This window comes from Pagrus major, chromosome 13 (genome assembly GCF_040436345.1).
Source record: "Pagrus major chromosome 13, Pma_NU_1.0".
Taxonomy (NCBI): Eukaryota; Metazoa; Chordata; class Actinopteri; order Spariformes; family Sparidae; genus Pagrus; species Pagrus major.
This window is the reverse complement of record NC_133227.1, coordinates 26,468,495-26,481,147: the sequence shown is the minus strand read 5'-3', so window position 1 is coordinate 26,481,147 and position 12,653 is coordinate 26,468,495. Positions and strand designations below refer to the sequence as shown.

The following is a 12,653-nucleotide window of genomic DNA, read 5'->3' as shown; positions in this document are numbered from 1 at the left end:
AATTATTTCCTCTCTGTCTCTTGTGATAATTTGGGGACTGGGAACAGTAATGAGATGATAAAAACCCCCAAAGAAAGAAAATAAACGGATCACTGGTTCATTTTGACAAAAAAATCCCACGTTTGTCTTAATAATTGTTGACAAGAAGAACTCCTGCCTCTCAGTTTCACTCACCATAGCAAATGTAAATGTTAATATGCATAATAAATAATGAAGGAAAACTCTGGTTTAACCGCGGCATGAACAAACCAACGGCAAGAATTACTGTCTCAAAGTCTGAAAAATGTGTTTTATTATGTTTATACAGCATATTGTTATAAGTATACATTTGTTTTGTTTAATTCACAAAATTTTATAACATATCCCTTCTGCTTTTTTTAGGTGAAATAAGTCACAATATGACTTTAACTGTCTCAGAAAAGAGGAACTCTTGTTTTATGTTGACGTCGTTTTTTGTTGTGGATTATTCAGCTGGGCAGGGTTAAAGTCATGATTTTATACTCAAGTGGTCTTTTAATTGGGTGTCACATACAAAATAAAATAAGAGACAAAACGCAGGCATGAAAACAACTTTAGCCTTTGGGGAAACAGCTGACGTCACACAGTTCAAACTGCTGCAGTGTTTCTGTCGATTCCTCTTTCAGCTGCTCTCAGAAACGTACATGCGCCGGACCGACTTCTATCCGCTGTGTCATTTTAAGAGAAAGATCAAAACCAAATGACGCTTCATTCACGCTCACACACGTCACAGGCAACGAAGCTTCATAAAAGTGATTGAATTTCTGTGGCGAGTGAAATTAGAAAACCATTCTGAACTTTAAAAAGCAGCTCTGCGTTTATCTTCTATTCTCCGAGGTAAATCGTGAACTGTGAGAACTAATACAGGCGTATTATGATGTACGTCTGTGCACATATCCACATGACTTCTGTCTTTAACCTTCAGTTTCCTACTTGCCACTTCTGTCCCCTATACGCCATGAATAAACCATAATAAAAATGATACAGCACCAACATTTAAGACAATCTTTAAGTACGAGCACTGCTGATACACTTAACGAGGGGTTAACAGTGAAAAGACTGAGGTTAAGGAAAGATGTGAAGGAGAACTGATGATTTCTCTCGTTTCTTTTTGGAAAGGGATGGTCGAGTGTAACCTATTCTAAAAGGGAGATAAGAAAGGAAGCGTAAGAGCACCTTTCATTAGCATTTAGAGAATCCGAGCAGCTCTTATCATGGCTGCCACTTAGATGCTTCCTGTTTGCTTCCCTCAGTTAAGAACCTTCCAAAGTAAACAAACACTACTGGACCTCTGACTCTCTCTCAGCTGACTGCAGAATTAGATGCAGACTGATATGGATGCAGCGTTTCCTCGGTTCAGCCAGGATTCCCTCACTCACACAGTCGAGTTCATCGTTTCCCACCCGGGTGTTAATATTTACTTTCTCATAACACTCCCTCTCCAACTTCATCTTCTACCTCGCAGCAGAAATGATTAAAATAAAAGCTCAGAACTGCCTAGCCAGAGAGTCATGATTCATCAGTGCAAGGGAGAGAGACTTGGCGCCGTTTCTGCCTGTGACGTCTGTGAGCTCAAACCTACAGTGTCTCTTAAAATAACAGAGAGGATGCTGGAACAGAACAGGGATTTTGTTCTTTATCTGCTGCATCCGTGGCTGACTCGAAGAAAACATCACCTCTGAAAGATGCTTTCTCCGCTGTTATTCTTCCTTCATGACATTCAAAATCTGCTGATTTGGTCATTAACCTGCCCTTTCCAAAAACAGCCAAGTTGTGTGCACACCAGCAGACGTTACAAAACAAAAAAAAGAAAATGAAATAAAAAATAAGGAAGAAAATCTGTAAAACTCAAACACTAACAGCATCAATTCAGCCAAACAACAAAGATATATTACAAATTCTGTTAGCAATAACTTATTTCACATCATGCAATAAAAAAAAAGTAAAATTAAGGACAAGAAACACAAATATAAGATTGATTTCCCCTCCCCCGTTTTCCTTAAAATGTATTGGCAAGCAAGTTAATGTCCGTTCTGGTTTGGTTGTTTTATTCTTCCATTTTTTCAGGGTGGCACTTGAGTTCTTCTGATATAGTTGCTGTTTTTTTTTTCTTGATGAGGTAAAAATGAGCGACTGAAGTACTGGGATGATGAAGAAGAGAGAGGGCGATGGAGAGGAACGAGTAGATAGCGAGGAGGAGGAGAAGCTCAGACGTCCACCCAGCTCTGCTCCACGATGGCCGTCACCCTCTTCTCGTACTCCCTCTTGTTTTCCTGATAGAGCTGTGCCGCCTGACTGTTGGCCGGGCTGTTGGGGTTTGGCTCGTCCAGCAACGACTGTGGGAAAAGTGGGAAAAAAGTGAGTCTCAGACTCCCAGATTCAAAACCAAGCTGGGTGAAACAGCTTTTAGTTTTTTTGTCCCCCCACCTGTAGAACGAACTTCCTGAATACCTGAGATCTGCTTAAACTGTCAGTCGTTTAAACGTCTTAACAGCGTTTAAGAACCAGGACAGATTCTCCAAATGGGGTGTTATAATTTAAGTTATTTAACTTTTATTTTGATCCCCGATGTTTTTCCCTCCTTTGGTCACAGAAAAAGAAGACTGTACTGCAGCCTCAACTTGTTTTGATTAACACACGACAGGAAATAAACTGAAACATGTAATCTGGCACTTTAACATCCGCTGAAATAAGATCGGATCCCATCTATAATATACACAAACATCAGGATACAGAATTCTCTGCTGACAATCACTTATTTAATATGATTTTCATGTGTTCTCATCAGCGTTTGAGCTTCCTCAAGTAACAGACAATATCCCATATATTTCATTCAGGCCAGTGCATTCATAAGCTCTATTCCCAGAAGACTAGTATGACCAGGTGACCTTATGTGATTTAGATTAATAATTACCTCCCCACGTCTACGTTTCCTGCATTTGCACGGGATGAGCAAAGTCTGCATTTTAAATTAGACTTGTGTGACAAGCATAGATAAACATTTGAGCTCATTTAGATTGAGAAACAGATGCTTTGTGGCTGTTCTGGCTCCTTATTTTCTCATTTTAAATGTCTGTATAGGCGATCTTACAGCACAGATGTCGACTGCTGGTGAACACATTATGAGCTGCTGTCAAATATCATGCTTGTTCAGTTGTCTGATTACAGAATACTCCTCCCGTGCAAAGAGGGCTACAGATGACACCAATCTACTGCAGTGCAAGTAAAGTACTGTGTAGTTGTATCTAACCAACCTGGATGGAGGTGAGTATGGACGACACATCGTATGTGGGGCTCCAGCGGTTCTGTAGGATGTCTAAACATATACTGCCATCTGCGTAAACTGGGAAACGGAGAGAGAACACATTCAGTCTTCAGACCACAGACATCATTATGTAATCAAAAGCATCATGTCACTCGCTGATCTGGAGAAGGTTGTTCACTGCAACTCTCCCAACAGTCGCTCCAACTCATACAAAATGCTGCAGCTCAGCTCTTAACTGGCTCCAAAAGTGTGACCATATCACTCCTATTTTAGCTCCGGTCTTCATCTTGAAATGGAAAATCTATGAAGGTGGCTGAACAAACCCACAGAGGAAATTATCTACTTCATTTTGACTTTGCAGCCAGCCCCACTGATTTAAGGTGGAAACTGTTTGAATGAGGAGGAAATGTGTTCTTGAAGCTTTGATATAATGGAAACTCAAACTGTGCAACAGGGACGACATCTAAAGCTCAAACATTTTGTGCTTAATGATGCAAACGGTCGACGCTGGTTATCAACAAAGTGATGGCAGATGTTTATTTCCTTTTTCAAAAGTTGTGGCGCTTACCATTAGGGTGAAACATTCTGGACACAAACCGAACTGTGGGAGGCTTGTTTGGGTACTCCTCTGAAAACTCTATCAGAAGCTTAAATGTTCCTGCAGAGACAAGAGAGGGAGAGGGAATGAGCGTGTGTGTGTGTGAGGGGTTTGCACAAGTAACGCTGTGAGGAGAATACAGATGTGGAGGGTGGAGGGGGGGTTAGAGAAGGCGAGAGAAACAATTACGTGACTAAAAATACAGCCGGCTCAACTAGAAAAAGAAGCTAATCCTTCACCGAGGCAGAGATGTCGACTCTGCAGGCTAAAAGGAGAATAAAGGAGGGAGAGGACTAACAAGAGAAAACAATAAGCCCAGAGTCAGCACTTCTCTGGCCTGACCCAGGTCATAATTACAAGCGAAGAAAGGATATGAGAACAAAAAGTCTGTTTAAGTGCACTTTTCTTCTTGTACTGCATTTATTATACAGCATTACTGCAGGTTTATTACTACCTGAGAACATCTGAGTGAATGTTCAGCTACTCAGTTACTCAGTAAGTAAAACTCGAGTCATTGTAACTGCTTTAAATGAGAACTAAATGAGTACAACAGCTGGCCCAGTCCTTATAACTTTCTCCTCTACATAGTTTACCTAAATATCACCAAATATACAGAAATCTGTCTTTGTGTGTGAAATTATTAAATGATTATGAGGTTCAAGAGCAGATTGGCAGCTTTAATTTTGAGGGTGTTCAGATCCAGATGAGGTGAAGACGGGAGGATTTGTAGATCAGTCAATTAAAGCTTTGACAATTAGTCAATACATCATCTTTTTATTGATGAAAAGCAAAATAATTTCCAACTATTTTTAATAATTTCTGTCCAAAAAAAGTCAAACATTTGCTGGTTCCAGCTTCGTAGTTGTGAGGATTTGCAGCTTTTCTTAGTCTTTGGTTCTTTTGTACAATGTGATACAATGTGACTTTGGGATCTGGGAAATTGCGATGAATACTTTTTACAGTTTTAGACTCTAATTAATAATTATAAATCAACGATTCATTGTGAAAATAATCAGCCAATTAATCAAAAATAAACAATAGCTGCAGCTCTACATTCAGCACCATCATTCATCAGTTTTTGTGTTGATACAGTGTAATCATGACACGTTCAACAAATCTGACAAATTGTACAAAGAGTTTGGTGCAGGGACGCATTCAGATGGAAACAATGTACGCTTGTCTTCCAAAAAAAAAAAAAAAACCCACAAAACCCTGAACCAGTCTCAGATTTTGCTGCCATGCAACATCATCCTGCAAGGAGCTGCGGCGGCCAGCCACATGCATGCAAACCCACATTCCTGGTAGATTACTTCGTAACGGGAATGCAGCGTTTCTACTGTTTATCACACCATCAGCGCAATGAAAGATAATTGCTGCTGTGATCATTTTGTAAAAATGCTGTATCAAAGTTTTTCCTCAAGTGTCTGTGAAAACTTAAAGTTCCCAGATTTGTTTCTTAGTCACACCCGAGGCAACACGCCTGCACCAACTCAGCCCGTTATGATGATGGTCTGAACGCACGCTAACATAATGGAAGGTATCGTTTTGATGATCCTAAATACACTTGCCATATTAATATGTTTAAGTAAGAAAAGACCCTTATGATAGTTGTAATGGTGACAGAAATGATGGGGCTGTGTGTAAAAAAGGTTACGGTTCTTCCAATGTTCATCCAATATAAATTTGAACACCCCTAAAGCTGAGAGGCAGCTCTTTAAACTCATCATCCGTTTCATTAAAATTGTGTTTGTGCATGGAGCCTCGTAAAAATGACTCATTCCACATACTTACTAAGTGCACACAAGTTGATTTAGCGCGAGTCAAATTATTATTAAAACTATATTAAAACACCTCCAGGCCTTAAATTTAGATAATTCAAAACCCTTTTCAAACTTTTAAGACACCCAGAGATATCCTGTTTGTAACCATTTTAACTCAAATTATCTATTTAAAAGCGTGGGAATGTGTAACTCACCAACACCTTGTCATATTGCTACCACACACTGCCCAGAAGGCCATTATAAGTGGACTGAATGATGCAACGCTACAATGATGAGAATGCAGGCGAAAGTTCAATCAAATCCGGATCTTGAATAAACGTGCTACCACCGAGTCTGTAATTTCTTGGACCAGATAAATCAAAATGCACTTACCATCTTCAAACGGTGTTCCCACAGGCCTGCAGAAGGCAGAGAGAGAGAGAGCAATAAAATTATTTCCAAATTTTAAAACATCCCACTGCTACCAATAAGACCATGGCTTTGTAGACAAACAACCATCACCATCTACCCATCAAGGACCTGCTCTGCACGGACACCAGAGGCTGTGTTTATTTACTCAGCGCTTCACGTTTATACAGTCTGTGTAAAGGGGCCAATTAAATCAGCTGCCGAGACGTTTTACATTTTTGGCAGCTTCCCCTTTGACTTTAAATTAGGTGAGGAACTATTGGCAAGTCTGTGCCTCGTCTAGTCTACTTTAAACCAAAGTGTGAGGCTCTGGTTTGTTTTTGTCTGGACCTTGTTGAGTTTTCTATTACTTCTGCTCTTGCTTGCGTCCTTGAAGTTTTAATATGTTATGCTTGGACTTTTCTGACTATGTTTCTTTCAACTGCATTTCAAATTGCCAAGAGATAACACAGACTTGTCATTTAAGTTTTTATTCAAAGTTTGCAGAATTCTGTATCCCACATATCCTCAACTATATGATTAAAAATTAAATAAAATAGTAGTCTTCCTCCCCTTAGATGTTACAGGTACCTATTTCCACCTTTCTGTCCAGCATAAGTGCAATTCACGATATTATCCAGATCAAACTATTCTTAAAACTTTAAAATAAAAACTAAAACTGCACCAAACCATACTGGAATCACTTTAATTTGTTAGAAAACAAATATTTGTATTGCATTACAGATAGCGCACATGTTTTTCTTTAGTGAAATCACAAGATCTTCCTCCACAAAAAAGGTTAAATAAATGGTGGAAAACCTTGTCGTTTTTTTCCCCTAGTTTGGAGTTGTAGTATTTACACACATCCTAACTTGTTTTTGTGGGGGAAACGATGTGTAAACCATGCCTTCAGCCATGGTGACAGCCTGAGGCAATTCAAAATTAATCAGGGGATCCATAAAAAGGACAGTACAACAGTGAGCTAGACTGCTTTTTCAAGTCATTCATGTGAGGATATACAACTGATGGTGGGTGTATTCTACTGCAATCCGTGATAAAATCCTTAATCGTCCCATTGCTAGCATCATACGTCATCTGCCTAGTTCTTCCGGTGGCGAAGAATAATCCTGGCTGCAGTGATGGACAAACTTGAGGACATTCTGAGAATAGTCACTAGTTTCTTTTTTTCTTCCTCCCCTTTACTTGACCCACCAACTTCCGCCCCAACAGCGTCTCCCAGCCTGTTCTAGCATCAAACACCCACTGAGTCTCTACATGCTGCTTTTCCAGACTGTTCTGTGCCACAATCAGGGCTGTAATCAGAAATATTTAAATACTGCGAAGAGGGTGGGTGGGTTGGAGGGACTCCGTGCAACACAATCACAGTGGCACAGTAAAGACAGCAGGGCGGAGTTGAATTTAGAGCATGACTCACCCAAAAATAACAGCGTTCCAAAGCATGATGTTGTTCTCTGACGGTGCTCCACTCACACCGGTGGGAGGATCTTCTTGAAGTCTGGATAAGACAGAGAGAAAGAGACATGTAAGAGAAGAAACAGAGGGAGACGTGGAAGGACAGACGGAAAGAAGGAAAGCAGAAGGCGTACAAAAGGAATAGGAAGCAGGAAGAAAAGAAAAATGAGAACAAAAAAAAATAAGCAAACAGACGAACAAAGGGCCGTTAAAAAGGTGGAAGAGGGAATTAAACTGGGGATGGCAACAGAAACAAAAACAGACACGGGGGAGAAAGAATAGGGAGGAGGGAGAAGCCGGAATTGGCGAGAGTGTGAAGATTTTAATTAACACCTTGACTGCAGGATAATTATCAGTCAAAACACGACCTGCTGTATCAACATGACTTCAGTCGACAGCCAGGCTCGCAGGATCAACTGCATACTACCCGTCCTGCTGTCACATGTCAGTTAACATAAGCTATACAATTAACATCTGATGCACTGCTGTACCATGACCGTGTCCCCAGAGATCATCAAAGACCTGGTGGAGGCTAAGAGCCTTATCCTCCGTCGACCTTCGCCTGACATGACTTCTGACTGATGTTGTCATGGTTAAGCTGTCAGGATACACCAAACCACACACCCTGATGTTTATCTATCAATAACGTGTTTGTTTTGTCACTCTCCGCCGCACTGACGACCGAGATGAAACCCAGGTCATGAAAGCTCTCATGAAAGTTTATTTCCCAGGAAAAAAAACAATGTGGTGCAGAGGAGGTGATGATGGCTTTTACATTTGCAGCAGCAGCAGCAGCAGCGCTGGTGTGTTGGGAATAAAAAAGAAGAACTGGGTAGTTGGCAGCAGCAGCAGCAGCACAGGACAGAGGAAGAAATGTCACCGAGAGAAAGTCAAACTCCGACATTATTAAATCCAAAGAAATAGAAAATAATTGTTTATGTAACGTAAAAACTAATGTGAGGATATGATTCTTACAAGCAGGGTTGCAACTGACGCTGAATCATTTCATAATTGATGAATCTGCTGATTTGTTTTTTTTCAATTAATCAGTTGATGATTATGTTTATGGCTGCACAATTAATCAGAAAACAGTCAAAGTTGCAATGTGGCCAAGTGCAACAACCAAATCCGACAAGAAGCTGAAGGAAATAGCTTTATAATGCAGTGCTGTAGTGCTGCAGAGATGTCCTGGCCTACAAAGCTTGTTCTCCAGATGTAATAAACTTGTCTGTTTGGCACAGACCTCCAACTAATGTCACATCATCACGATTTTAATCATTTTCTTTAGCGAAAATGACAACTATGATGCTAAATGATCATTCCAACTAATCGTGAGTCATACCACAATATTTGTCAGAATAATCACAATGATTTTTTGGTGCAGCCCTAATTTAGATGATTAAATGTAAGAAAATAGTGAAAGGAGTCAGAGAACCTGAGGTGCAGTCTTCAAATTACTTTCAGTCCAAACCCACCGGTATAAAACAGAGAAAAGCAGCAGATCCTGACATCTGAGAACCTGGAACCAGCCAATTTTTGGCCTTTGTGACTACTTAAAAGTTAAATATTAAATATATGCATGAGGGCATGGGGAATTTTCCTTCTTTTTTCTTTCATTATTATCATTTCTTTTCAGTCCTGGTTATGGAGCATGCACAGACTTTTCATTCATGGAAACAATCATTAGCTCCATCTCCACAAAGAAAACTGCCCAGTGCTGTTTGACTGACAACTGATCTCTGAAGTGCAGAGCACAAACAGCACGGCAACAAACAACCGCCTAGCAACAAACACATCAACAAATGACAACACAGAAATGTCGCAGGTCAACATTTCAAATTAAGCGTCGGGACGACAGCCTCTGGTTTATGAAACTATTGATCCGTAGGCAACAAAACAGATTTCTGGAGGATTACACCCACACTGATGTCCAGAAATCCAGAATCACCACAGACTATTTAGGCCTACAATCCCATGCCTGGTATAAAAGCTGATTTAACAAGAGCTTACAGCTATAAAACAAGGCAGGTTGATTCGTGTGTCTGTGTGTGAGCGTAGATCCGTGTCCCTAGCTGCAGACGGACCCACTGCAATTAACCTCATTTACTGTAATCTGCCTGAGCTCTCTGCTGGTGGAAGGATGCTCCACTCAACTTCCCTTCTAGATAGACTGATAGTTAATTTATTGTACGTGGAAAGTGGGCATGACTGACCAGTCTGCACACAGCAGATTGGGGGAAGTAGCGGGCAGTCTTGACTCAACAGTCTGGATAAAAATACATAAATATTCTTGTTATTTTTTCCTCAGTCTGTGTGGATTAATGTGGCTTAAGGAGACATTGCGTGATGGTTAATTTTGTTAAACTGAAACAATTACTTCATTAATCATTTCGAGAAAACTACCAACCATACTCCTACTTTATTCTCCAATGTGAGGATTTGCTGTTTTATGTTTTTTTATCCTTGTAAACTCAATATCTTTGGATTTTGGACAAAATAAAGACAGCAACTAATCCATTAATCAATAAAGTAATTGGCGGATTCATAGATAATGAAATGATTGTGACAAACAACACAACAAAGACAGTGTTGTCGAGGAAACTCTACATATAGAAATGATCTGGTTTAGTGAGATCAAACATTGAGGGCTACTGAATAATAAGCAAACTAAATGCAACATAAACACTCAATGCTGATGAGACTTTAACTGAGCTAAGCCTGTTTTAAGCTCTGGAAAATGTAGCTCTACTGTCTCATTATCAAGGCTAAAACCTCGCAAAAAATCCTGAGGAGCAACAGGGCTGTAAAACAGAAACAGAAGGTGTTGAAATGTAAGGTGGTGGTTGCTGGTTTCACAACATCAATCGCTTCTAAAAATACATTCGGAGAAGAAATGAAAGTGACAATGTACTGAATAAAATCTGAACCAATTCAGACGGTTCATTCGAAACGAAATGAACAAAATTGCTTATTTCAAAAGGGAGTCCTCCGACACTTAAGTACTCAGCCGCAAAAAAACAAAACAAAAATCACACCAATGTGTTGCTGTGACAGCTCAGTTTCAAGACATGTACTGCACAAACAATTTGACTTACAGATCAAACAAGAGAGGTTAGGCAATATCACGCAAGGCTGAATTCAATCAGTCAGCCTTGGCGAGGACACACAGGCTGATCCAGGAATGTGCTATTGTGTTTTCCTCGCCTCGGTGTGTTACAGTTTACCACCTGGGGGACTGGCACAGCAGAGTAGGGTTACGGTGACACCTTATCTGCCCTGCTTCATCGGCTGTTCTTAGTTGAATCGCTTAGGATCTTTTTTTCCACTGACAGGTGTGTGTGAATGACACACAAACAGACACAAGCGTACTGTAGGATGCCATATGGAGCATGGCAACAGATTGGGGATAGCAGGTATTACAAGCAGCCCCATGCCAGGTGTGATTCTCCCAGTGGACACAAACATATTCTTCTTGTCCTCACAACTAGAGTATGTTATTAATCACTTACACTAGAAGGATGTGGGGATTTCTTTTCAAGCATACTAATACGGTAACAGGCACATATGTAACCATATTGACATGGAGCACCCCGGAGAGCACACACATGGAGTTGTGCAACACCTGTGAGCCACGTTGCTACCAGGGGGGGGGGACTGAAAACCATAATGTTGGCCGACTGGGTGCATTTTAGCTCCCCTTTTAGCAGCAGCATTTAAACCCACAGCTTGCAGACTGCGAGGAGATATTAGGATAAATGTTGTCACATTTACCTTCTAGTCAGAGCCAGTGGAGGCAAGACAAAGACAAAGCCTTATTCAACCCAGCTCAGGTAACCTCAACTAGCCGAAGTTGCACCTACCCAAACAAACAAACTACACAGGAAAGCTGGAAATACCAACGTTATTCCCTTGACAGAAAACACTGCATAAAGCCAACGTCCCCTCATCGAATATCGCCAATTAAAATCGAAAACAAACAACCATTCCTTTGTCAATCCCATCGATGTCATGCGCAGAGATAAAACATATAAATTAACGCTTTATATTCACTATAACTCCAGTCGGGCTTTACAAACAGTATTCTTTGCACCAGCGGCTACCGCTAAGCTAAGCTAAGCTACGCTAGCTAAGCTAGCGACCGACAGCTTCATCGGCTAACGCTGCTAGCTACACATACACACAAACAGAGGGGATGACTGCCAGAAACGTTGCGGTACCTTTTAAAATCTCTCATAAGCCGTCTCCTTGCCGGGGTCGACATTGTTGGAAATATATTTAAAAAAAAAAAAAACTAAGCCAGGACCATAAACCGAAGGCTACTCGTAACCAAATCCGGGGTTTCTTCCGCTTGTAGCCCTTTTCTTCTTCTTCTTCGTCTCCTTCTTCTTCTTCTTCTTCTTCTTCTTCTTCTTCTCCTTCTTCTTCTTGTTCTTGTTCTTGTTCTTGTTCTTCTTCTACCAAAACAACTGGCTACAGCTAGCTGCTATCTCTGGTGACGTCGGTTGCTTACAGCGCTGGTAAACGGAGGTACAGCCCCTTTTATGTCAGAGGCGATGTCATGGTAAAAATGTTAATTATAACGCCTCTTTAATCAGATTCAGCTCTATTTATATCGACATGAGGTTTAAACATACGTCTAACTTTAACGAAATCTGACTAGACACTACATTGATGTCAAAATATAAGCAGCAGCCTGTCATTATGTGTTATTAGAGGTATTTAAATATTAAAGTCTATGAGGACATTATATCCCTGCATGACATTGGTCTAATGTTAAATGGTAAATATTTGCATCTCCTATAGTCCATGCATTTTGAGAAAAAATGGCCCCTGGTGTCTCCTGTAGCTGAAAAACTAACTTACACTTAAAGACAGTGTTGTAAAAAAAGTACCCAAACTAAGTGATGCTTGAGCAAAAATAAAAAGGATGTGGTGTTTTTAATACATTTCTTTTGTAAAAGTGAAAGGAACCAGTCGAGGGAGGGGTCAGTCAGTCTGTATAATGATGTCATAGTAAATGGTGCACGACATTCCTGTTTTTTTGTATTAAATTTGAATGTCCAGGACAACATGTACCGTCATGAGCAAGTATTTTACAACAACGTGAGAACGTTTTGCACCACGGCAGACA

General features: G+C 40.4%; 1 protein-coding gene across 1 annotated transcript; it reads right to left on the bottom strand.

Moving 5' to 3' along the window:
* Positions 1–269: 269 nt before the first annotated feature.
* ube2b (ubiquitin-conjugating enzyme E2B (RAD6 homolog)) lies at positions 270–11,997 on the bottom strand. The gene is made up of 6 exons (XM_073479463.1): positions 11,740–11,997; positions 7,485–7,565; positions 6,035–6,060; positions 3,852–3,941; positions 3,273–3,361; positions 270–2,354 (listed from the first exon to the last, which is right to left on the bottom strand). Exons 1-6 carry the CDS (start codon positions 11,781–11,783, stop codon positions 2,226–2,228), a joined length of 459 nt encoding a protein of 152 aa, XP_073335564.1. The 5' UTR covers positions 11,784–11,997; the 3' UTR covers positions 270–2,225.
* Positions 11,998–12,653: the final 656 nt, after the last annotated feature.